Below are 22,611 nucleotides of genomic sequence, written 5' to 3' on the forward strand. Positions count from 1 at the left end.
AAAATTCCTCGATCCGGCAGGATTCGAACCGACGTCTTCTAGCAAACCGTGGCAGACACTATGCCAACTAAATCACGGAACGAGAACCAGCGGACCTCGCTAATTTTTCTATGTGCTTGTTATCGGACCTTTGTATTTCGTTTTTCAACAAGCTTTTAGCCGAACGACGACTTTTTTGTATTAATAATTATAACAAACTAGTGGAGTAGTTTCACAAAAAAATTATTGAATATCAATTCAAAACAAATTTAATAAATCAACATGTTATATTGCAAGTTTTATTTTTGTTGCACATCATGTTTTTTTTTACTACCATGATATTCATATATTGATCCGCAAGATTTTTGTTTGGGTCCATATTTGTATCAATAATAATACGTTGTTTTGCCAACAGACTCCAGGCCTGTACCACATGCCGCCAGAGCTCCAATTGTTGCACACAAGCACATCGATGCAACATCTGCAAATGCACCAGCTCGCAGCCCATCAGGCCAGCATCACGCAAATGCAAGGCTTACAGGCGAGTATGAAGCCGCAGCTGCCTCCCATGCAGCAAATGCAGCAGCAAATACAGCAACAGCAACTGCAGCAACAATTGCAGCAAATGCGGCAACTGCAAGGCGCGAGGCCATTATGCCACCATCACTCGCAACCGCGGCATAATACGCTCGCCGCTTACCGCGCCCCGTGAGCTGTTGCACGCATCTGCAGTTGTGTCGATCCACACTAAAGCCTCTCCATTGTATTCATGCCTTTTTGGAAATAGCTTGAGAAATTTTGGTGTTTCTAAACATCGATGTACCTCGATGTAACTTTAACCAAGGAGGAATTGGAATGTTACATAAGATATACGTACAGATGTATGCTCTATTAGAGTCTAAAGCGAAATATCAAACATGTCTCGAGTTTTTTTCCAAGAAAACTAACTTCACAAATCCCACAGATGTCAAACACTAACAAGTGGGCCGTAGCCCTATCAAGATTTTAGCAATCATCTGTTCATGAGCGGCAGTAGACAATGCGTAAACGCATCGTAGACAAAAGTACTTTTCCGCAATCATACATTTCTATTTCGTTTACATTGTCTGTAGCCGCTTTACAAATCACGTAGCGATAGTTGACGCGAAACCTTAAACGTTAGCGGAACACTTGAAACTGGCGAAATCCTAAAAGAGCACCGCTAATAAATAAACAGAACGTTTACATTGAACACTTGTCTGTTTTGTTCATGGGATCGATTACAAGATTCATAACATGAGCATTGTCTTTCGTGTCAGGTCCTATTGCGTAATTTGTATTTTTTTATCCTGCGCTTCCCTTTCGACCACCATTTTTACTCAAATTGTCCATTCCGTTTTGTATTGCAAAACATTCTCTACTTATGAATCTGTTTCGAATTACGTTTCGTGGTCAGAAATTACTGAATCGCCTTTGCGTTGATTTCGGAAATTGCTTAACTCTAAAAGTTATTGTCAAGCTTTGGCGACTTCCATATTTCTGACTACTTATTTAAACCTAATCTAACTTAGTCAAATGTCACGATGACCTAGATAATGTATGAAATAACTTTACATTGCCGAAGGGCACGAATGATGTACGATGATAAATGATTTATAATTAATTACCATTCCAAAAATCCGGGACAAAATGACAAACCAAGGAGCTATCAACTACGACCTAAATGGTTCCCTAGGATTTTTGACTATGTATTTTGGATTTATACTTTGAGCCAAAGCGATCGAACTGAATTACGTTACGTGTTTTTGAAGTATTTTCGATAAAGGACAGCAGGGGGTCATTAATATTCTTCACGAAGAGTGTGAAGTTGTAGCATTAAATGTAAACGTAATTTGACACATCGATCGATAATAAGTTTAGTTAGACTTGTCTACGATTTTTCTAAATGTATTTAGCATACCATAGGTTAACTTTTACAGTTCTTCAAATTTAGCCTCGTAGGTCAGATTATAATATTCGTTGAAACTGAAAAAGCTTTGAGTGTTCTAGGCAAGGGCCCAAAGACGTAACTGTTATAACTATTTCAGCATCTGTATAATTGAACTCAAAATGCTGGTACTATACAATCTACAATGATTTTTTTTTAGATTATCGATGTCAATGCACCGATGCATTGTACATTTTACCTTAATGGTATGTTGTTTATGTTCAATTTCGCAGGCGCTAAATATATATATCGCTATAGCGGTTATTTTTTACGGTCCCTTGTTCCAGAGCTTGAATTATGATATTTTTTCGACAGTATTGAGTAACATATCAGTGCTTGTTTGTCTTGTTAGCTTCAAGTAGTTTCCGTTTGCGCCCCAGTACGATGCGTTTATTTTGCAGAGAGTTTTTGTACGCATCAATATATCTTAGACTAAACAAAGGTTAAAATATTTCGGATCGATGTTAGAGGCTATTCCGTATACTACGAATTGGTTTCTCCACATGAGCAACGTAACTGGCACTGTGGAGGGTAGTCGCGGATAGTTGTCGGAATAGGTCGGCAATCTGCGGTGTGAAAACAGAGCAGCGTGGGCAATAAGTGCGACACGTGCGTGAGAAGGAGAAAATTTAGGTTCGGCAGGGAATATATCATGCCAAAGCGCATGACTTGACGTTTATGTTTCGAAGAGGCGCATTAATAGGTATTTTCACCTTCGTATACCATGTTTAATGTAGAATATTGGTGATAGATGCCAAATAATCCTAATAAAGAACTGAATTTATATACATATTAACTGTTCTGAGGGTATTTAGTCTTTAGGACTTTATTTATGTAATTTATAACGCGATAGGTTTTCTGTAACACGATCTATTGTTATCGATCGACTCATTTTATTTATGTGATGATTTTGATAACCTGTTTTTGCACGAGTTCCATGTAACGGGAAACAATTCTTGTGCTCAACTTACTAAATTCGCGACTATACTGTATTGTATAATCAAAAACTGATATTTTGTTTGTGCCAAGACTTTTAGTTTAAGCTGAAATATGATGCCACACCTAATAATCCCATTTGTAACGACCCAAAAATGGATTTTTTCCTCTTACTCTTTTCTAAGACATGATTGGCCTAAGTAAGTAAGTATTTTTCAATGTGTAGGTTTTGTGTCCTAACATTTTAGAATTAACATAGCATATTTATTATACATTATTAGACGCTTCAGGCAGTCAACAGAATTATGACATGATATTGTTTCTCATTTGTTAATTCGCAAAAAAGCACATTTTTATTGTGAAAATGTATGTGCAATATTTGTTACTTTTTAACCCCGGTGCTGACGAGATTATTTTCGTAAACTTCGCAGATATAGTATAAAATTATAACATCCTCAGAACTTTTAAAAGACGAATAGTAGTTGTCGTAAGGTAAATATTATAATTGACGATAATTCCAAATCTTAATGTTACTGTAAATGTCGCAACAATAGTTTTGTAATTTTGATCTTTCCACAACATGTAAATAGTGCAGTAGTAGTAAAGATTGAGTGATATTATAATGTTGGTGTTATGTAATTAGTACGCAAAATAGGCCCAAAACAAAAAAACCATTCCAATAGTACGGCTAATTGAAGTGACAAAACACGTTTTTGCACATCGTGAATGCTTTTAATACCGCTATATTTGTTAACAAAAATCAACTACATCGCACAAGTATTGAAATAATTATTATACCGATTAATATATTGTACTTGTAAGGTGCCTGAAGTAATTGCATTTTTAAGTCACAAAATATTTAGGTGTATCACGGAGCAGTCTGTTTAGTACAGAGGGTATTTAAACCCCGTTCTATAATGAACTTGTTTTCTATACTTCAGACTACTCCTTAATAGACCACCATTACGCACTGTGTATAGAGCACGAATTATGTATGTATAGTAGTGAATTTTGATGAATTGATCATAACCGGAGTGTTCAAGGCATCTGTATCGAACGATGATTTATAGCAAAGTTGATCGATCTTAATTAAAATAAGATAATAAATTCCAAAATTATTTACTCTCCTGTGTTATTTCCATAATTTATTTTCTATTTTTAAAACTCATTTTTAAGTTTTAGCTGTATAAACATGCTTTAGGTTTTATGCTTTATGTTTAAGCTAAGTTTCGCTATTTGTATTCTAATTAAATGGCAATATTATTAATTTTACGTATATTTGTATTAGTTAGCCAATTTTAAGTATTTTTTTTCTTATACGCCATCACAATTTATAATGATCAATAAGATGAGTAGGGTAAGCTTGAAGGATATGAGTGTTAGATCATAAACTAGAAATTATTTAGTAATTGTTGCTGTGTTACGTTTATACATTGTTTACAGTACTATAGACAGCTACATGGCGTCTATACAGCTTGTGACATGTGTCTGAATAAAATGGAGTCATATTCAAAGTGCGACTGAGTTAGTTGATACTGTTTGACAAGTTTGGTCTTATTACCTCCGAGTATCAATTAAATCTACTATAAGTTTCGGCACCGGTATTACACTAATGTCTCCGGAGCGTCATATTATATATCTCAAATTGATCTCCATTCCTTTGAATAAATTTTATCGGGCTATTTAATTACGAAATTGCAACGTATGGTGTAATATCGGTCAATATGTATGGTTATGATTATAATTACTACGTTTCACTTATTTGTATAGATTTTTTAACACAACAATAAATAAATGTGAAATATAAATATGTTTTATTTGTTTGCCCATTCTCTATAAACTCTTCTGATTAACATCTGTATCAACTTTATTTTGGACACAAAAAGAAATGCTTGTCAAAAAGAAATGCGAGATTCCATCCTCTAAGGATGAATCTCACATTTCTTTTTGACATCTCTTTAAAATTACATTCTTTTTCTTAAAACAAAACCTTCAGAAAATTTAAAGATTTATGCCACAGAATCCGTAACATTTTTTTTTTCATTGAAATGTGTACTACACTGCTGTAGGTGGTGCACAGTTTAAATTTACGTCACCCCGTCGCGATGTTGACAAGGAATTTTAAAAGAAAAAATACAGAGTAACAAATGAAAACTATATAAATATATTCAATTTATTAAACTATTCAACTTATCACACACGCTTCTAACTCTATTTTTGTATTCACTCAAATTTTCTTTCACATTACATAGTGTCGATACATCTTGTTCTAATTGACAAATTATTTGTTCTATATCCACGTTAAGCTTAATTTTCTTGGACGCAGGTTCAGAATCTCTTTCAACCTCAAATAATGTATCAATATCCGCCAAATCGAAATTATTACTTTTCGAATTATCTATACTTGTCCTTATACTGCCTAATTCTATTACCTCATATTCTAAACACCTATGACGATATGTCAATGGCATAGATAATTCTAATCTATCCTTCATTTCCTTTTGTACATTTTGTTGTCTTTGGACAGACAAAGTGTTCCATATTTGTCGTAAAGAATTATCGTTAAGAATTTTCAATATCCTTTGATTTTGTGCTTCATTTCTTGGATTACAAACTTCATTGAGGAGTTTATTTCTTACAACTGCATCAAAGTCTTGCATTATATTTTTAAATGTTTGTACAAGTATGGAATCAGCGAGGATTTTGTTTTCGCTGTTCATATGATCTATTGGTAAATTGCATATTAAATTGATTAGTACTAATTTTAGCTCCGTGCTACCTCTTTCGATCATTTTTGAAGATGTGTGTAATATCTGAAAAAATAAACTAATTTTGAAGTATAACTACATATAGACTTCATGGTAGGTTAAATTGCCTTAAAAAGCCTCTCACAAAGGAACAACCTCTCATTTCACACAGGGAATTCCACTCCCTAGCCGCTCGCCATATAAATGTGGAAGCAAAACGCTTCGTGCGAATCCTGAGAATATCCACAACATAAGGGTGGAACCCCAGACCATGTCTAATCCCCCGATGATGGAAAGGGGGGAAGGTGGAATCAAATCATGCAATTTTTTCGCACACTCTCCATAATATATTCTGAAGAATATCGATAAGCGGGTAAGTTTATGATGGTGTTCAAGGCTCTGCAGCTTCGCCTCTTTTATATCTGAGTCACCTATAAGCCTCTTGTTGATTGAATCCAAGATGGCCAGTTGACATTTATATATATAGCGCGTATGGACGGGTTTGCTGCTTTGATTACAAGTTTTTTCTCTTAGATAGAAAGTGCTAGACAGTACAAATAGCATTATAGCTACTATTATAATTTTGTTAATTTGTTATTTAACATCTAATTATAATTTTTGTCATTCCATAGATTTGTTATATCCGAACTAAACTTTTTTTTATTATAGATCTCACCTTGACCAAATTAGAAGTCCTTTGAAACAAATTCTTCATAGAGAGAGTCAAGGAAACTAATGCCTCAATATAGTCCAAATACCACATGGCTCCTTTTTTAAAGTCACCTTTCGAAAGTATGAATGGATTGTTCACTGGACATGCTTTTAGCCAGGCGTTTGTTATATCATTTTCTAGACTTTCTGTGTTAGTTACAAACGCACAGGTTTTGACCATTTTTAGTAGGTTGGTCTGCAAATAAACATTTATGTATGTATTAGAACATAGATTCCCAAACTTTTTAGCTCATCGCCCAATTAGGCGAGAAAAAAAATTTCAACGCCCACCACCACAAAACATAATTGAAAACACGTACTTCTTTATATTAACACCAAATTCACAAGGGAAAAAAATTGTATGTATATATGTAGTGTAGTTTATATAGATAATTCTTTTTTTTTCAAATTAGGTAGCATCACATCAGTAACGGCGTGCACTCACACAAGCCATGCTGCTACGTTTGTATGGAGTTACATTATTTGTCTTATTAGTATGCTTGTGACAAAATAATTCACCGCATGCGCATAATTATGCCTAAGTGTATATATGCATATATCTGTAGGTGAGATATAAAGGACCATAAGTCCATATTTTGGAAGTTAGATGTTTTTAAAAACTTTGCTTTCGAATGCTAAAAATTGCGCAAGACATGAAGTCCTACGGCATTTGTCTTATATTTAATATATAATTTATTTGACCTTAAGATTGATTTAATAAGCCCAATTGAGAGCCACATTCTTTTAAAAATACTATGTCATAAAAATTACTATTTGGCACTTAAGGCTTTTTTACTGCTCACCTACAGATTTGGTGAGACCATACAACTTTAAACCGCTTACAATACTATCCATGTCCTTCTTACTTCGAACTCCAGACGAAGCCAAATTTTCCAACTTTGTATTAAGTTTGTCCAATATTTGTTTTTCAACAATACTTTGCAAATTTATGGGCAGATTTCGAACTTTCAAACAATGCCAAATTGTCATATTCCTTTCATTATCTATGTTAAATTGTTTGGATAACTTTAGTTTATCTTCATCATTAATTACATTAAATAATTTGCTTATGGTGAAGCTTAAATGTACTTCCTGTGGTGATTTTGCAAACAGTTTGTTGCTCTCTAATGTCTGATATGATTTGCATAGAAAGAATAATTGGCTGAGGACGTACTGTCGGTGGGACATACTGAAAAAAAAGAACATAAATACTCAATGACGAGTTAATAAGTACAAGGGAAACATTTAATAAAAAATTATTTACTTTTTAATACAATCCAAACTAATATTATACTTGCGAAAGTAACTCTGTTACGTTTAAATTATTAATACAAAGATCAAACACTCAGACAAAAATCCTTCGATCCGGCCGGATTCCAACCGACGTCTTCTAGCATACCGTGCCAGACGCTATACCAACTAAGCCACGGAACGAACCAGTGGACCTCACGAATTTTTCTGTGTTTGTTGTAGTCTCTTTGTATTTGGTTTTTTCAACGATTTTTAGCCGTAGCGCCATCTATGAGAAATCTTAAGTATTTCGTCACCCAGTTAGATACCTTTATAACTACCAACCAGCCCTGGTTAGAGACGTCGCTATTCATTATATTTAAATTTTTATTGAATTGATATTCAATTATTTTTTTATGTGAAATTACTCCACTAGATATTTTGATTGAAAAGTCTTATTACAAAATTGAAGACTACGTGTTAGATAAAGATGTATGGAAAGACGACACGGCTCCAGAATCCACACAAATTTGATTCAAAGTGTACTCCATAGCATTTAAGTTTATTTGAAAAGAGCAATCCCAAGAGTTTCTTGCTCGTTCTTCTCAGGGAAGTCAGCGTAGTGAACGAGCAGTAGCTTAAATGTGACGTTTTCAAGTGTAAATTTATTTTATCTATGGAATAAAATCATAAATTGTAATAACAATTTACAACACCTGTAAAAAACTTAAAATTTCATTTATGACATAAAACACAGATTATTTTATTTCCATCGTTTTCGTTATACATTTATCAAGTGCAAAGTTATTCAAGTTTTGACTGTTATTATTTTTCCTGTAAAGTTGGTGTTTTGATAATATATATTTTTTCTGGGTGCAACGGTCGATATGTATGTAAAACAAGAAAATGTTCTTACCTAGCTAACAAGCTCCATAAGTTAGATGAAAATACAGCACTATAGCAATCCAAACTCAGTATAGCTTCATAAATACTTTTCTCAAGAAATTTAACTTCCTCATTGTTCATAGTGCAAGATAATGCAAGTGTGTGAGCTAGCAAGTGTTCAAACAAACCGATTGTTTGACGTATAGAGTTTGCTTGTGAATTCAGTTTGAGACCAATATTGAACCAAACATGTCCTGAAAAAGCAAGAAAATATTTCTTTTTTATGATACCAAGTGACTGCTGGTAAGCGACACGTCAGTCGCAAAGCCACTCGGAGCTTTAAATCACAAAGTTTTACAAATGCGGCCGTCACCCTGAGTCATAAGTTGACGAGTCCCCTGTGCCTGTAACTTCACCAGCACCCTTAACCTCCAAAACCGGAACGCGGTAATGCCAGTGTTAGGCAAAATTTAATTGTTCTGCCAATTAAAGATTGACAATTAATTAATTGTAAATTGCGGAACAGCAATTAACGATTGATCAATTGTTAGTTGCGAGAACCGCAATTAACAATTGATTAATTGATTAATTGCGGTTCTCGCAACTAACAATTGATCAATCGTTAATCGCAAATATCTACAATTAACAATTATTCAATTTTCAATCTTTTTAATGTTTTTGATTAACAATTAACAATTAAAACTGACAATTATGATAGATTTATAGGGGGGTGAGTTAGGGCGTTGGTTATGGGGGGTCCCGGTTGGAGGGCCCGGTTGGGGGCCCCGGTTTGGGGCCCGGTTGGGGCCCGGTTGGGGGCCCCGGTTGGGGGCCCGGTTGGGGGCCCCGGTTGGGGGCCCGGTTGGGGGGGCCGGTTGGGGGCCCGGGTGGGGGGGCCGGTTGGGGGACCCGGTTGGGAGCACGGTTGGAGAGCCCGCTTGGGGGTCCGGTACCCCCACCAACCGGCCGGAATTGATTTTAATTGCAAATTTAATTGCAATTAAAATCAATTCAATTAAAATCAATTGCAATTAAAATCAATTGCAATTACTGAATTGATTTTTTAATCTGATTGAATTATTGATTGAAATTTAATTGATTAACGCCCAACACTGGGTAATGCTCACATTTTTGCTTGTAGGTAGAAGTAGGTAAGGTGGCAGTACGTCCCTGAACGAACTTTTTCACAAGGATCCCTACTACTACTAAAATATTTTAATGGATAATAACTACAAAAATAACGTGCCCGACAACCAGATCAATTACATGGTATCTCACTGCAGAGTAACTGTGCAGAATACCTAGACCAGAAATTATTTAGAAAGTCAATTTCTAAACTAGTCCTACCAATAATCGAACCTGGGACCTCACAGAGCTAACCGTTGCGCCACTATACACGATGATAGTTGATGTACAAAAATAATTTATTTACTTCAATAAAAAAAATGAACTCATATAAATTTTGGTCCACAGTGAGTTTGTTTTTATAAAATTTTGTTCATCCAAGAATTGTAATCTTTGTAACTTTTTACTACCTAGATATTTATTTATTTTGTGAAATAACTCCAACTAATTTCTTATAATTAGCATGCAGGAATTTTTAATTATTCGTAATTTTTTTGTCATACTAACCAGCAGATAATTTACATTAAATTTATATCGAATTTATATTATACATAATAAACTGATAAAATAGTGTTGTTTCAAAGGATCGACTGCACTTACTCACTCAGTATGTAATGTTTTTTTCGACTGATTCTGATTCAGTATGTTTATTGAGAAACTAAACCAAACGCATTTTATTATACAATAAATATGGTAACATTGTATTTCAAAGTGACATTAGCAGCAAATCTAATTTAAAATCTGACTACAAATAGAAAAATCAATGAACAAAAAATTACTTACCAAAAGGCAATAATCTAAATACACATTGTATTAATTGATGTTTAGTGATTACCTCTTCATTCTTTTGAAGTACAGCTTTTATTACTGAGACTATTAGAAGCATATATCCCAACAGCCTATCTTCTTGATTTAGTGTTCTTATGTCAACACGTAGTATGTACTGAAATTGATATAAATTTGAAATGTTTAAGAACGTTTACTAAATAATGGCCACGTTGCAATGTCGTAACTAGAGCTGCATCGATCGTGTTCGACTGAATCAAAATGATTCGAACCCGATCCAACTTAGAGGTTTTTTAACAATTCATATCACACTCAGTCTGCAACTGACAATATTATTATTGTTTCGGTCTTTCTGACGTGAAGTCTCCACACTCCGGTACGCCATCTCACTTACATTGTGTGTTTGGGTCGAACATTTGTTTGATAAAGCATTCGTGATCGTGAGTGACGAATAACCCGCTAAAGCATCTAACACGTGATCAAATCGTTTGAGCCGATAACATTACGCATGGGTCATGAACGCCCGGGTCATCAGGATTGATTGATCGACTCAGGTCTAGTGGTAACCTGTGGTTGTTTAACTTGTTTTTTGTTTCTAGTATACCTACCTAGTGTGTGAGGTGTTCAGAGTTGTGTTTTGTAGAAGGGTGTGAAGCTTGTAGAGTTACGTTCAACCTTCTAACGCCCCATGTGCGTCAAATTATAATATAAAGTGTCAAGTATGAAGCTTCATTCGCAATATGCGACTTTTAATTTGGTCGAGTGTTACTTATTTGACAGTAATTGTTTCGGAAGTGGAACGGGAAGTACACCCCCAGACCCAGGCAATATTATTCATGGAACCACATATACGAGAAGTGTGTATTATAACGAAAATATAGCATTCAATATTTATTTTATTGAATAACGTATATTTATTACCATGAAGACCATGATTCATTTTTATGAAAATACTCTACCAGTTTGGTGTTATTGTTGACACAAAGATGGAACAAAGACTATGAAAAACTCTTTCGATACGGCAAAAAAACAGTTTAAATCAATAAATAAAGATTGGTAACAAGCACGTGGAGAAATTCGTAAGGTCTGCTGATTCATTCCGTAGCTCAGTTGGGAGACGGTTAGCCCCGGTCTGGCAAACAGTCACTGGTTCGAATTCAACTGGATCGAAGGAACTTTTTCTTTGTTTGTTCGATCTTTGACCAGAGTATCTAGAAAAATGATCTGAAAAATCGCAGTAAAGTTTTTCACAGAGTGCATAGTTAATTGATCCTGAATCATGTAATAACATTTAATTTAATGTACAGTCAACAGCGCATTAAGCTATACACTTGTTCGAATATAGCCTCCAGTGCAACGATTTTCCGAATGTATTTATAGTTTGCCACGTCTTAGGACGTTAAAGCACTCAAACTACAAATCGATTACTTTAAGAATTATTTATCATTTAAAAAAAGTATGACTTTTTATTATTTTGTAACAGAGGTGTACTTTACGAATTTCTGACAGCTCTCTAATAACTTAGATACTATTATTACTTACATTGACAAATATTTCATCTGACAACAATTCGTTGAGTAGAATCTCAGTAGGCGTTAAAACACAGCTAATCAATTGATTGTAAAATAGAGATGATTTCTCAACTTTTAACTGATTGCTGGGGATGCTGTTTCTGGAAACATGTATTCATCATTATAAACATTACTTTTATATAATTTTAAGTCTTTTGTGTAAGAATGAAATTTGAGGGCCGCTGACGTATTGGCTAATGCCGCGTATGACGTGCGAGCCGTGAATAAATTGTTTGTACAATACAACACCTTTTAAAAAGTAAAAAAATTATACTTACGAATAGATACATATTAACATTTCAACCAAACAGTCGTAATTTTTTGAAGTTCCTTGTTTAAATGTGTTACACAATTTCAAAAGAATTTTTATTATGAAGCTTGCCACTTTTAGGGACCTTGTAGTAACTTTGTCTTCTTGGTTTGACTGAAATTTAATAAACACCTGTTTTAAATTTAAATATCTTGTTGACAGTCATCTATTTCACAATCTTCAAGATCAAGATCTGCATAATGTTGCTGTGGGTGCATAATATACACTTATACATGTATGTTTATCACATATATGTAATGAGTATGTTTATGTTATATTTTATGTTTTTTATGCTATTTAAATTAACTATCAATATTTGGCTTGTGGTATTTTGAATAATCAATTGTCTTTTATTCATTTTTTTAATATATGTCTGCACAACATGACAAATGATCAGTTTGCATGTAATTAATCGTCAAAACAATAAAATGTAACAAAACAATATTATACGCGGCTTTAATCCAATTTGAATCTCAACAACTTAATAATTTTTAAGGTATTCAATTTGGCAAGTAGTTAGACAATGATATCATCCATCTCATGGGAAGTCCTGAAAAACGCCTGTAGATATTGTGTTTTCGACAATTATTAATCAAAAAGCTGACAGTAAGTAGTAAGAACAGTGGTTTAAATGGCAACACTGCTAAGTTTCACAGAGAATTAGTAGAAGCAGTAGTTTAAATAGCAACTCTGAACCGGAAAGACAGAACATCAATACCAACGCGCTGTGATACGAACCTCAACAGCAAATTTCAACTTATTCTCAATCATAGAGCTTAGAATTTTTATACAATCCTGGTAAATGCGTTTATCTTTCAAACTAGTCGAGTACTTTTCGCATATAATGGTGAACGCCTTCCATTGCTCTGCCATTGTTTTCACATCTAGAGCTTCAACTATTGCACCAATTTTCAAATTGATATCAAGAGCTGTAAGGAAAATGTATTATATGAATGAAATGAAATATTCAAAGATAAGTTAGGTAAATTTCAAGTATTGAATTAAGATCTAACTAAGGGTTTTATTACGGTTTGTAGATAGGTTAGTAGCTCGAAACCAGTCTATCAAAAATATTACTTAAGCTCAAAAGCCAAAAGTTACGCAATCTAACTGCCGCTCTTACGGTCATGGTCAACGTGATCATTATTTTTTACCCTCAGAGTGGGACGCCTATAAATTTATTATTGTTTTAAAATTAAAATACATGTTAATGACAGTTACGAAACTTTTTAAAAATCAATTAAAATGCATAATCAATAATGATCAGTACAGAGTAGGTACTAAAAAAAGCTGACCTCATTAATCCCCTAGTTTGCCACCCTTAGAGGTGGAATATTTTGTTCAAATTGAAATGGGACCACTTCTGAAGTACTCTCTTTCCAACAAAAAAAGAATCATCAAAATCGGTTCACAAATGCCGTGAGAATTATCGCGTAACATACGTACAAAAAAAACAGTCGAATTGAGAACCTCCTCCTTTTTTTACCTTTTGAGGCCGATAAAAATAAAAACAAGATCTAATTTTACATTATACATTTTTTGGGATGAGCAAATTTCCTTTAATACATGACGTTTATATTTTAAATCTATTCCACGGCAGCTGTCGCCAACCGCACATCACCACCTTTCTTAGCGACAAGGCTGCGCTTTCGCGCTACTTGATTTTCACGTGTGTCCTGTTTTGTCAAAGCAGGAAATTTTTTTTTTTTAGCCTTTTCGGGACAGCAGGACACAAAGTTTCAACGCGGGACTATCCCGCTGAAAGCGGAACGTACAGTCACGATAGTTATAGTTCATTAATAAGCACATTTACAATTTACCTCTCTGCATAGACTGCCCTCTATGCAAAGCGTGCATGGAGGGAGAGGAAACTACCGCCCACATCCCACAACAATATGGCCAAACTACGGGCCGACCGTAGAGTGCCGAAATCGCTCCCCAAAGTCCTCAGCAAACCCCTCCTGGGTTTGGGTATGCCGAGGTTCCTGGAGGTGCTCAGGTGGTTAAGTAGGACCCACCATGACACCAGCCCGTTACACCATACCATATCACACAAGGGTTTTGTTAATGAAAAGACTACAGCACGGTAAAGCCAAGCCAAGTTCTGCATTATAGCCATTCAACATACCTTCAAGCAATATTGTCAGTTCTTCAAATTCGGCCAAATCAAAAATAAAGTGTTTTTCCAAGATCATCAGGTAAGTTAATTGCAAATCGTGGCACATTTTGAACAGATCTTTTAACTGCTTTTCTACACTTTTTAGGTGAACCCCATATAATGTTTCACTGTAATATAAAATAATTTAGTCCAGCGAGCATGTTATAATATGATGGATATGAATGATTCAAACTCAAACAACATTCAAAAAACACGATCTAGCAACTAAGATTGAAGGCCTTCGTTGATCAAGTTCCCTTTCCAATTTACTAGGGCTCAAAATGTCGTAAATACATACATACTCTTCACTTGCTATATGTTTTAAAGATCCGTGACGCCAGAAAATACTCTGGGAATACTGAGTAAATCTTATACCGCACAGTTCTGAGACTAGGTAATGAAGGCCACCATAATTGGAAAATAACATTGAAAGCTGCTGTGAAAGTGCTAATCAACCATTAATCAACGCTTGCGTAAAAAGCCTATCGGCCCCTCTTTAATCTATCGTAAACTCCAGAAATAGCTTCAATTTTTCATAAACCACTTCATTTTATACTCAGCAGTAAAATTAAAAAGCATGAAAGACAATGAGTATGTATTTTATCAAATTTCATTGCAATAACTCAAGAATTTATGATTTTTTGATTATGGCTTTATGATAATTTTAGTTCTTACATTAATGTCGCCCTGTAAAGTTGTGAATTTTTGCTTATGATTCTTTACCCAGAAGGAATCTATGTACAAACATGATAGAACATTTTCCTTTTCTTTGTCATCTCACAAGATTCAGTTTAATGAAATAACATACTACAAGATTTACAGGAATATGTTGGAATATCTACATTATCCGAGATTTTATGGTGTCCACAGAAATTTCATGAAATATCCTTATATTATGCTTGTTACCGAATTTAGAAATGAGCGGCCTTGTAGTATTTTGTTTTGACCATTCCAAGTAAGCCAGTTTATATTCATTCATCATATGCTTATTTTTTTATTTATCATAAGTGTGATTGTATGGCTAATTCCAAATTGTATCAAAACATAACATACCTATCTTTACAATGATTGAAAATAGTCAAAATAATCCTGCCAGTGGAAGTAGGGAATGTTTTCATGCTACAACATGACATTGTGACTGTCTCAACGACACCTTTGATAAAGTTTGAAAGCAGCTTAAGTAGGCACACTGTGTCTTCTATGTATTCTTGAAGCTTTATTTTTTGACCTATTGGTTCTGTTAATGCATCTATCAGAAGATCTAAACTCTGAAAGAAAAAAACAATACACACTTTATCTATACATACACAATCATTCATTCTATAGACCCAGTTTACAAATCCAAATGATCTTGAACACTGGAAAACCCAATGAGGGTCTTGTGCTTGCTGTGCTAAACATTGCAGAGAAACTCTGGCACTAGGTAGAAATGGCATCAGTATTCTGACCAGAGTTCTAACACTGTGACTGACATTGTGGCTTACATAAACACATGTCCAACCTCAAACAAAGGGGGCAGAGACTGTTGATTTTGTATAAAGTGATTGAGACTCCACAATACCGCCTTACCAGTGCTGGTCCTGAATAGGCCTTAAAAAGAGAAGTTTGAAACAATCAAGAAAACATTCAGATCTTTACAAATGTTGGTCTTTCTTGGCTGTGAGTTATAAAATCAATGATAATCATCTACATCAATTCAGGAGCTTCAGAACAGAAATCAATAAAGACAATAAATTTAAATTCCAATTTCATTCAGAGACTTATTGCATTGTGTTCATATGTGTGCATTTAAAAATGTACTTTAAAGCAGATTTAGTGGTTGGTGTTCAGGTTGGATAAATTATTCATAAAAATGAACAAAAACTACTGATTGGCAATTAAGAAAAGAAAAAGTAAGTGGTTTTTGTTTTGACACTCCTCAATCATTAGTTACAGTGACGAAGGACTGCACAGACCCTGAATGAAGCCACTCTAACAACACACTGTATCGAATTAACTAATGCAATGCAAATAACGGATCATGAACTACTTTGTCAATAATTAAAAGCAGTTTAAACAGTTTGATTATTGGGCTGTTCAATATCATTTTATTACTGAAGTCACAAGAACTAAAATCTTGCCATCATCATAAAATGCGTTATATATCCCAGTACTGGATATGTGTCTTCCGTTGAGAGGTTTTAGGTCATAGTATGTCACATTGGCCCAATGCAAGTTAGAGATTTCATGCTTTTGCCGAGTGTGGAAGGTTTCTTCATCACACAGGTTTCATTCCAATATTTTCCTTCATTATTATTTTACCTGCTTAACAACAAAGGATAAGTAAACTAATGCTATGTCTAATTTAGTTAAAATGTCATGGTTTTGTGGAATTACATAAAAACTAAATCCTGTACGAAAAACACTCATACTTTAGAGCTTCACTGTAAATTAACAGCTGGTTTATTAGAACACAATGAATAAAGGGTTATTACTTGATAAATGCAAGTTGCACAGTCTTCCAGAGCGTTGGTAAAGTATACAGAAAAAGTTTGCTTTGCGACTTCCACCCTTAGACTTTTAGATAAAGACAGCTTCGTGTTTGATAACAATGCTTTGTATGAGGTTGTATCCATCTGGAAACACATTGTTAACATAAGTTAAAACATTGTTTTAAAAAAAACGAAACAATAGTCAACTGGACGGAAAATATACCATAATAGAACTTTCACAGGAATGATCGCCGTTATTGGAGAAAATGTCAGAGCTTTGTGAGTTGTCCATATTTAGTTCACCGCATTGGTAAATAATTGTTGGTAAGTATTAATTTTTATTTCATCAAAACAACCCGCGAAAGTAAATTGTGGCCAAAGAGTAAAGTAAGTGGCATTGAGTCCCTATATTGCCCAACACAGCAATGTACGTCACAGTAATGCTCGACCCGAGAATGTCCACCCCAGGAATCCGCGACACAAGAATCCGATGCATACGGCCTCTGATTGGCTGCGTGATCTGTACTCCTATTGGTGGAATCTGTCTGACAGTTCACGAAAAGAAATGGGTCGTGTTCACAATGAAGCTCAAATTGGGCTCAAATTAAACGTCAAACGTCAAAAATTATAACCTTTGCGATAATAAATGTTATCAAATTTTTCGATATTTTCAAACTTTTTAGTAAAAGAAATGTCCGACAACTTCAAGCGGAAATTGACTGTTTTGGTGCGTTGACTGTGGAAGGTAAATCCGTCATAAGAAGAGGCCAGGAATCGAAGAAACTTCCTGAATCAATGATTTTCTACACCAAACAATACTACAAGACCCTTTCGATTAGACTAGCTTTTGAGCAAACGAGAATATAATAATTTCATTTTCTCAGAACTTCAGAAGTGGAGAATGTAAGTTACTAAGTATACAAATAGTTTGTTATTCGTCATTGTCATCATCAGTCTATTACTGTGTAGTGTCCCACTGTTGATGCAATTGCCTCCCTCAGACATGGAAGCTTGGTCTTTAATACTTCGCGTAGACCCATTGCGGGTTGATGGATTTTACATGCCTTTAATATCCTCGTGATGTTTTCTGATACCATCACAGTAATTCATTGTAAACTCCGATGTCTGTTGTAAAGGTTACCAGAAAATTCATTTTTATGTGCCTAGACCGAAGTAGAGATTTCTCTAATTAGAGTTGTAATACATTCATTATATACAACAAAACTTTAGAATGAGAACTTAATTTGATATTGCAACTAAAGAATGAGTACTAATGTTTTTTGAAATGTTTCAGGTGTTTCTTCTGTCGCTGCGTCTAGATGACCACCAGAATTAACTGCATCATCTCAGCTTAATGTGGCTGTGCTAACCATCACCGCCTTTACATTGGTTTTTGTTAAGAGTGCACTAACTAGATGCTGCAGGCATACAATAATTGCCAAAGTCTGGAGAGTCAGGCCACAACACCTAAATTCTACTAAGGTTGATATCTATCTTATTTTTGTGTTTACTAGGCAATCATGATCGCAGAATTGTTTAGTAGTCAAGTGAGAATAGTGTAGTGAGAGTACCCACAAAATTTTTCAATCTCTTTAGAAATTGCGTAATATATTTAAACTATGATAATTTGGAACAAAATTATTTATGTCCCATTACTGGTACTATGCAATATTATATTTATATTGTGGCTGTTTATACAAAGGTAATGATGAATAATAAACAGCCAATTATATAAGAGACCTTTTATTTACATTTCACACGTGACCTTAGGTAGTAAAGCAATACCTCTGTTGAATTTGTTTCATTTAAAATATTTCTTCACAAATCCAAGAAAATAATGAATTAATGGCTAACTTGGCCAGGGATTACACTACATTATACTATGATAGGCATTAATAATAAATGAAGGCTTCATCCTGGAGATGTACTTAAGTGTGTAGTATAGCAGATATCAAATTATGTATAAGGTTTATTATTTTGCAGTTATAATTTAGAGTTTAAATAGTATGTAGGAATTCAAAGTGTACCCTCTAGACTTCCAAGTTTATTCTCTGTATGTCAAATCTATACCTGTTTTGTTTTTATTCCCTGTAAACCAAGTGCTGCAATAGACGTAGCTGAAATGATTTTAATTACATTACAGACATAATTGTTATGTAATTACTAGAGATATGCAATATTAATCAGTGTGTTAATAATTAATATTATGGTAATATCAAAATTTCATCACAACTTAATCATACCTACAAGTAAAACAAGTGAGTGCATTGACTTTTTATTAGTAAGTCAATGAGTGTGTGGCTCTATATAAACTTTAAAAAAATTAAACATTTGAAAAAATATATAAACATTTGAAAAAATATGACAGTAGATAGTGATTATTAGCTTTGATCTCACAATGATTGTGATTCATCTGTTTTTACGCTTGGTTTATTAAAAAGTATGGTATAGGATATAGTATGTTCTAGGTAATAAGGTAATGATCACACAACATAACAAGTTATTTATCTGTACTGTGCTGTAAGCAACATCATTATTGTAGATCAATAGTTTCTTAAATTAAACATAAAGGGAACAATTTAGTATGTATTTAGGTATAGCAGGCTGTGTTGACGAGAACATGTCTGGCAAAGGTGCGTGCAATAAAATATCAGTGATATACGACGTGGCCCGGTACTATATGGGAAATACCAGCTGCAGCGCCTGTTGGTGGTTGTTGCTCAGCTGTAAAAGATGAATGATATTATAAATCATTTTATATCAGGTGTCTACAATAGTTTGAACTTGTTGCGCTTGGGAATTTTGCATGTGAATGAGTTATGTGTTTATGCTGTGGCAGAGAAAATGGTAGTTATTGCAGCTTAACACCTTGTGAAAGAGTTCGTCCAGGCCTTGCCACCTTCCCTATTTCTGCCGCCAAGCAGTAATGTCAGGACTATTTGTGTTCCGGTTTTGAAGGGTAAGGGTGATGGTGAAATTACAGGCACATGAGACTTGTCAACTTATGTCTCAGATTGACGGGCGCAGTGGCAGTGCCCATCAAATTTTTGCGATTTAAAGTTCTGAGTGGCAATACAACTGTTATGGACAGGCGTGTAGCTTACCATAAGGCATATTATACAAAAAAATTTCATTTTGCCTTTTTTTTTGTTTCAAATGGCCATTCAGTTACTAAACCTTCTAAAGTTATTTATGTAAGAAATAGGTAGGTACTGATCTAACAAAATTAGGCTAGCTCTGTGTAGCCTGCTCAGTCACCAGGATATTGGTTGAGCATCAATGACAAAATGGTGATGTGGCGTTTGGAACTCGACCCCTTACGTGATTTTGGAAAAACAGTTTCTTTTATTTCCACTTCACCTCACCTCCTTGTTGTCAACATATTAAACTTTGCTTGTCCCTAACATTTTTAGGACGTGTTTCGCAAAATAAACAGTTAACTGAATTTATTGTGTAGGTATCGTACATAAGTATTATATCATGGGATATTTGACTAACCAAGTGTTCCCAGTGAACGTTTTGTTTTAATGAAGAATTATCTGAATATCTAACAATGTTGTGCCTTCCTCCTTTATGTGGGCTGAGGACCAGCACAAAGTGCGAAAGCACTATTGTGGCGGAGTTACACTCATACATCACGCAGTTGCTTCAATGCTTTCCGTTCGTTATCATTCTTTTATCCAGCAATTTGCATGCAAAAAGCAAAAGTAATAAAAAATAACCTAGAATTTTCAGCCACAGGGAAAGTTGAATAGGCACCAAGACACCAACTAAATATTTAAATACAAAGGACATCTCAATAAATGCCCGGCAAAATGGGCATCGGTCGTCTTGATGCCGCTCCAACTGGCCAAGGCAGATGCCGCAAAGAGCGTGCCCGCAACGCAACAACACGTGACTGGGCACTTTCTCTCGACAAACGCCACACAAGACAGCGGGCGTGGGGGAGCGTGAGCGTGATCTTAAGCGCGCAACTTCCGGAGCAGCCACCAAATCTGGAACAGATTCCAGATCGAGTACCAGTCCCGGGTCGACTTCCACCTCCATTGCAACATCCGGCACGTCATCGACAACAATCCCCACACCCACGTTCATCAAGCGACTGCAGGCAACTAGGTGTTGGCGAAGAGTAATGAGACCTCTCTCAAGAGCCCTCTCGTTACTCTGCAGTACACTCGACCTAAAATACGACCGGTCCCTGTTCCGGCGACGCATTATACCCTGCACATGTGCCGATCTCCTGGACGCGCTCACCGCGAACGTCTCGCTGACGACATCTGAAAGGAATAGGATAGCATTAAAATATACAAGTGTTGTTATTAATGTACGTGCAGGGTTGTTACAATTTATGATTTTGTTATAAATAGCGTAGATTTGTTTGTCTAGATTACAAATTAAGATCAACCACCGTTAAAACCCTACGATAACTTTCCTGGGAGCACGGCACTGCCCCCGCGATATACCTCAAGGCAATTCAGTCTTCCGTATCTTTATCATGGATTAGACTAAACCAAGAAATTTATGTCATCGAAAGTGCTAAATGTATCACAATAGGACGGTGTTGTTGGAAACTCAAGCATATTAAATTTCTATTATTATTTGATTTCATTCTAATAAATGAGATGTTTCACTCGAATCAAGCGGTTGGACCTTGAGTAGAATGGACAGATTCTTTTTTAACTTAAAATTTTTATAATATGTAACTAAAAACTACTTAGTACAAAAGTAGTGAAGATGATGTGTACTTACGTTTGATTTTGTCAGTATTTGCCATTTTGCAGACGAGACTATCTGGAGGCCCCTTTGCGGAACTACATTGTTCAACTTCTAAAAAAACTAAAGCATCACTAAATACATTAACTACAATAATTTATTACTATATAGGTACTTTTAAGATACTAAATTAGGTAGATATGTATACTAACCATGAATTACCAACAAAATACGAATAGCATGGAATCCATTACGAGGTACGTATGTATATTAAATACATATGTGAAATGAAATAAAATCAAAAAACCTTGTACTCGAGTGTGAGTGACAAATTCGAGAGCAGCCTGAAGTGCTGCCTCGTAATCTGTCACAATAACGGCCGGACGTGGGTTGTCAGCCTCCTGCCAAATTCTTTGCAAGACCGCTTCGTAAAGCGGCCTCCTCCTGTTCTCCATGAGAACCATCACGGGGTGGTAGAAGTGGCCTTCTATAACCACGTGAATTGTGAGAATTTGGTAGGCGGGCAACCCCGCCGGCACGGTTAAAAATGTGCCGTCAACAATAAGAGCTTCGCTCTCGCGAAGCAACTCCCTGTATCCTGGCATCACCAGGATGACTGACGAGGCGCCGCCCGCGGAGACCGTAGCCAACAGCATGGTGCTGTGGCGCGGGTGCTCCGCGAGCGCCGCCCCGAAGCCAGCCAGGCTCTGCTGCCGCAGAGCCTGGCTGCAGACTCCTCCGCCAGAGCCGCATCGAAGACACCACGGTCTCGTACAAGAGGTGCGGTGCGCCATCTGGATGTCTGTACATACAAAGTCAAATTAGATTATGCGGCGGAAGCATTGACCCTACCAAGACGAAAGGTAGGTATAAATCAATGCATCAACGAAAGGCTGACTGATGGAATCCAATCTTTTTTTTTATAATCAAGTGACAGGATGGAGAAGTCGTGCACCTTATTTGTGAGACATAAGTTGACAAGTCTCATGTGCCTGTAATTTCACTAGCACCCTTACCCTTCAA

The 22,611-nt window shown here is 35.5% G+C and overlaps 3 protein-coding genes across 5 annotated transcripts in view; 1 reads left to right on the plus strand and 2 right to left on the minus strand.

Moving 5' to 3' along the window:
- Nucleotides 1-4,165, plus strand: part of LOC113231160 (tyrosine-protein kinase Src42A) — an 89,468-nt gene extending 85,303 nt beyond the window's left edge. For both annotated transcript variants that reach the window (XM_026465361.1, XM_026465362.1), the window contains exon 8: nucleotides 395-4,165. The gene's annotated coding sequence lies outside the window, so the exon portion shown is untranslated. The remainder of the gene's footprint in view (nucleotides 1-394) is intronic.
- An 884-nt stretch (nucleotides 4,166-5,049) lies between these two features.
- LOC113230888 (uncharacterized protein C1orf112 homolog) lies at nucleotides 5,050-17,246 on the minus strand. The gene is made up of 12 exons (XM_026464996.1): nucleotides 17,099-17,246; nucleotides 16,879-17,019; nucleotides 15,458-15,672; nucleotides 14,375-14,532; nucleotides 12,985-13,175; nucleotides 12,215-12,360; nucleotides 11,908-12,037; nucleotides 10,363-10,522; nucleotides 8,486-8,708; nucleotides 7,183-7,528; nucleotides 6,305-6,535; nucleotides 5,050-5,694 (listed from the first exon to the last, which is right to left on the minus strand). The coding sequence occupies exons 1-12, from the start codon at nucleotides 17,165-17,167 to the stop codon at nucleotides 5,050-5,052; spliced, it is 2,655 nt and encodes an 884-aa protein (XP_026320781.1). The 5' UTR covers nucleotides 17,168-17,246.
- A 1,929-nt stretch (nucleotides 17,247-19,175) lies between these two features.
- On the minus strand, nucleotides 19,176-21,142 carry LOC113231055 (postreplication repair E3 ubiquitin-protein ligase RAD18-like). 2 transcript variants are annotated; one of them, XR_003310525.1, is made up of 2 exons: nucleotides 21,130-21,142; nucleotides 19,176-19,599 (listed from the first exon to the last, which is right to left on the minus strand). XR_003310525.1 is itself a non-coding variant. In XM_026465217.1 (2 exons), the coding sequence occupies exons 1-2, from the start codon at nucleotides 20,968-20,970 to the stop codon at nucleotides 19,526-19,528; spliced, it is 447 nt and encodes a 148-aa protein (XP_026321002.1). In that variant the 5' UTR covers nucleotides 20,971-21,013; the 3' UTR covers nucleotides 19,240-19,525. The 2 variants fall into 2 exon arrangements, 1 of the variants encoding a protein (XP_026321002.1); XM_026465217.1 differs by lacking the exon at nucleotides 21,130-21,142 and adding an exon at nucleotides 20,598-21,013 and having other exon boundaries at nucleotides 19,240-19,599.
- Nucleotides 21,143-22,611: the final 1,469 nt, after the last annotated feature.

Source organism: Hyposmocoma kahamanoa, unplaced genomic scaffold (genome assembly GCF_003589595.1).
Source record: "Hyposmocoma kahamanoa isolate Upper Pololo Valley unplaced genomic scaffold, ASM358959v1 64, whole genome shotgun sequence".
Lineage (NCBI taxonomy): Eukaryota > Metazoa > Arthropoda > Insecta > Lepidoptera > Cosmopterigidae > Hyposmocoma > Hyposmocoma kahamanoa.

Excerpts from the sequence above, each read along its gene's own strand:
- LOC113231055 (XM_026465217.1), bottom strand. The coding sequence starts at position 20,970 with ATGAACGTGGGTGTGGGGATTGTTGTCGATGACGTGCCGGATGTTGCA. Across the intron at positions 19,600-20,597 it reads CCTGTGGCTGAAAATTCTAG|CTGAGCAACAACCACCAACA; the intron begins GTTATTTTTTAT and ends CATCTTTTACAG.
- LOC113230888 (XM_026464996.1), bottom strand. The coding sequence starts at position 17,167 with ATGGACAACTCACAAAGCTCTGACATTTTCTCCAATAACGGCGATCAT. Across the intron at positions 12,361-12,984 it reads AGTTGAAATTTGCTGTTGAG|TCAAACCAAGAAGACAAAGT; the intron begins GTTCGTATCACA and ends ATTAAATTTCAG. Across the intron at positions 12,038-12,214 it reads ATGTTAATATGTATCTATTC|AAACAGCATCCCCAGCAATC; the intron begins GTAAGTATAATT and ends ACATGTTTCCAG.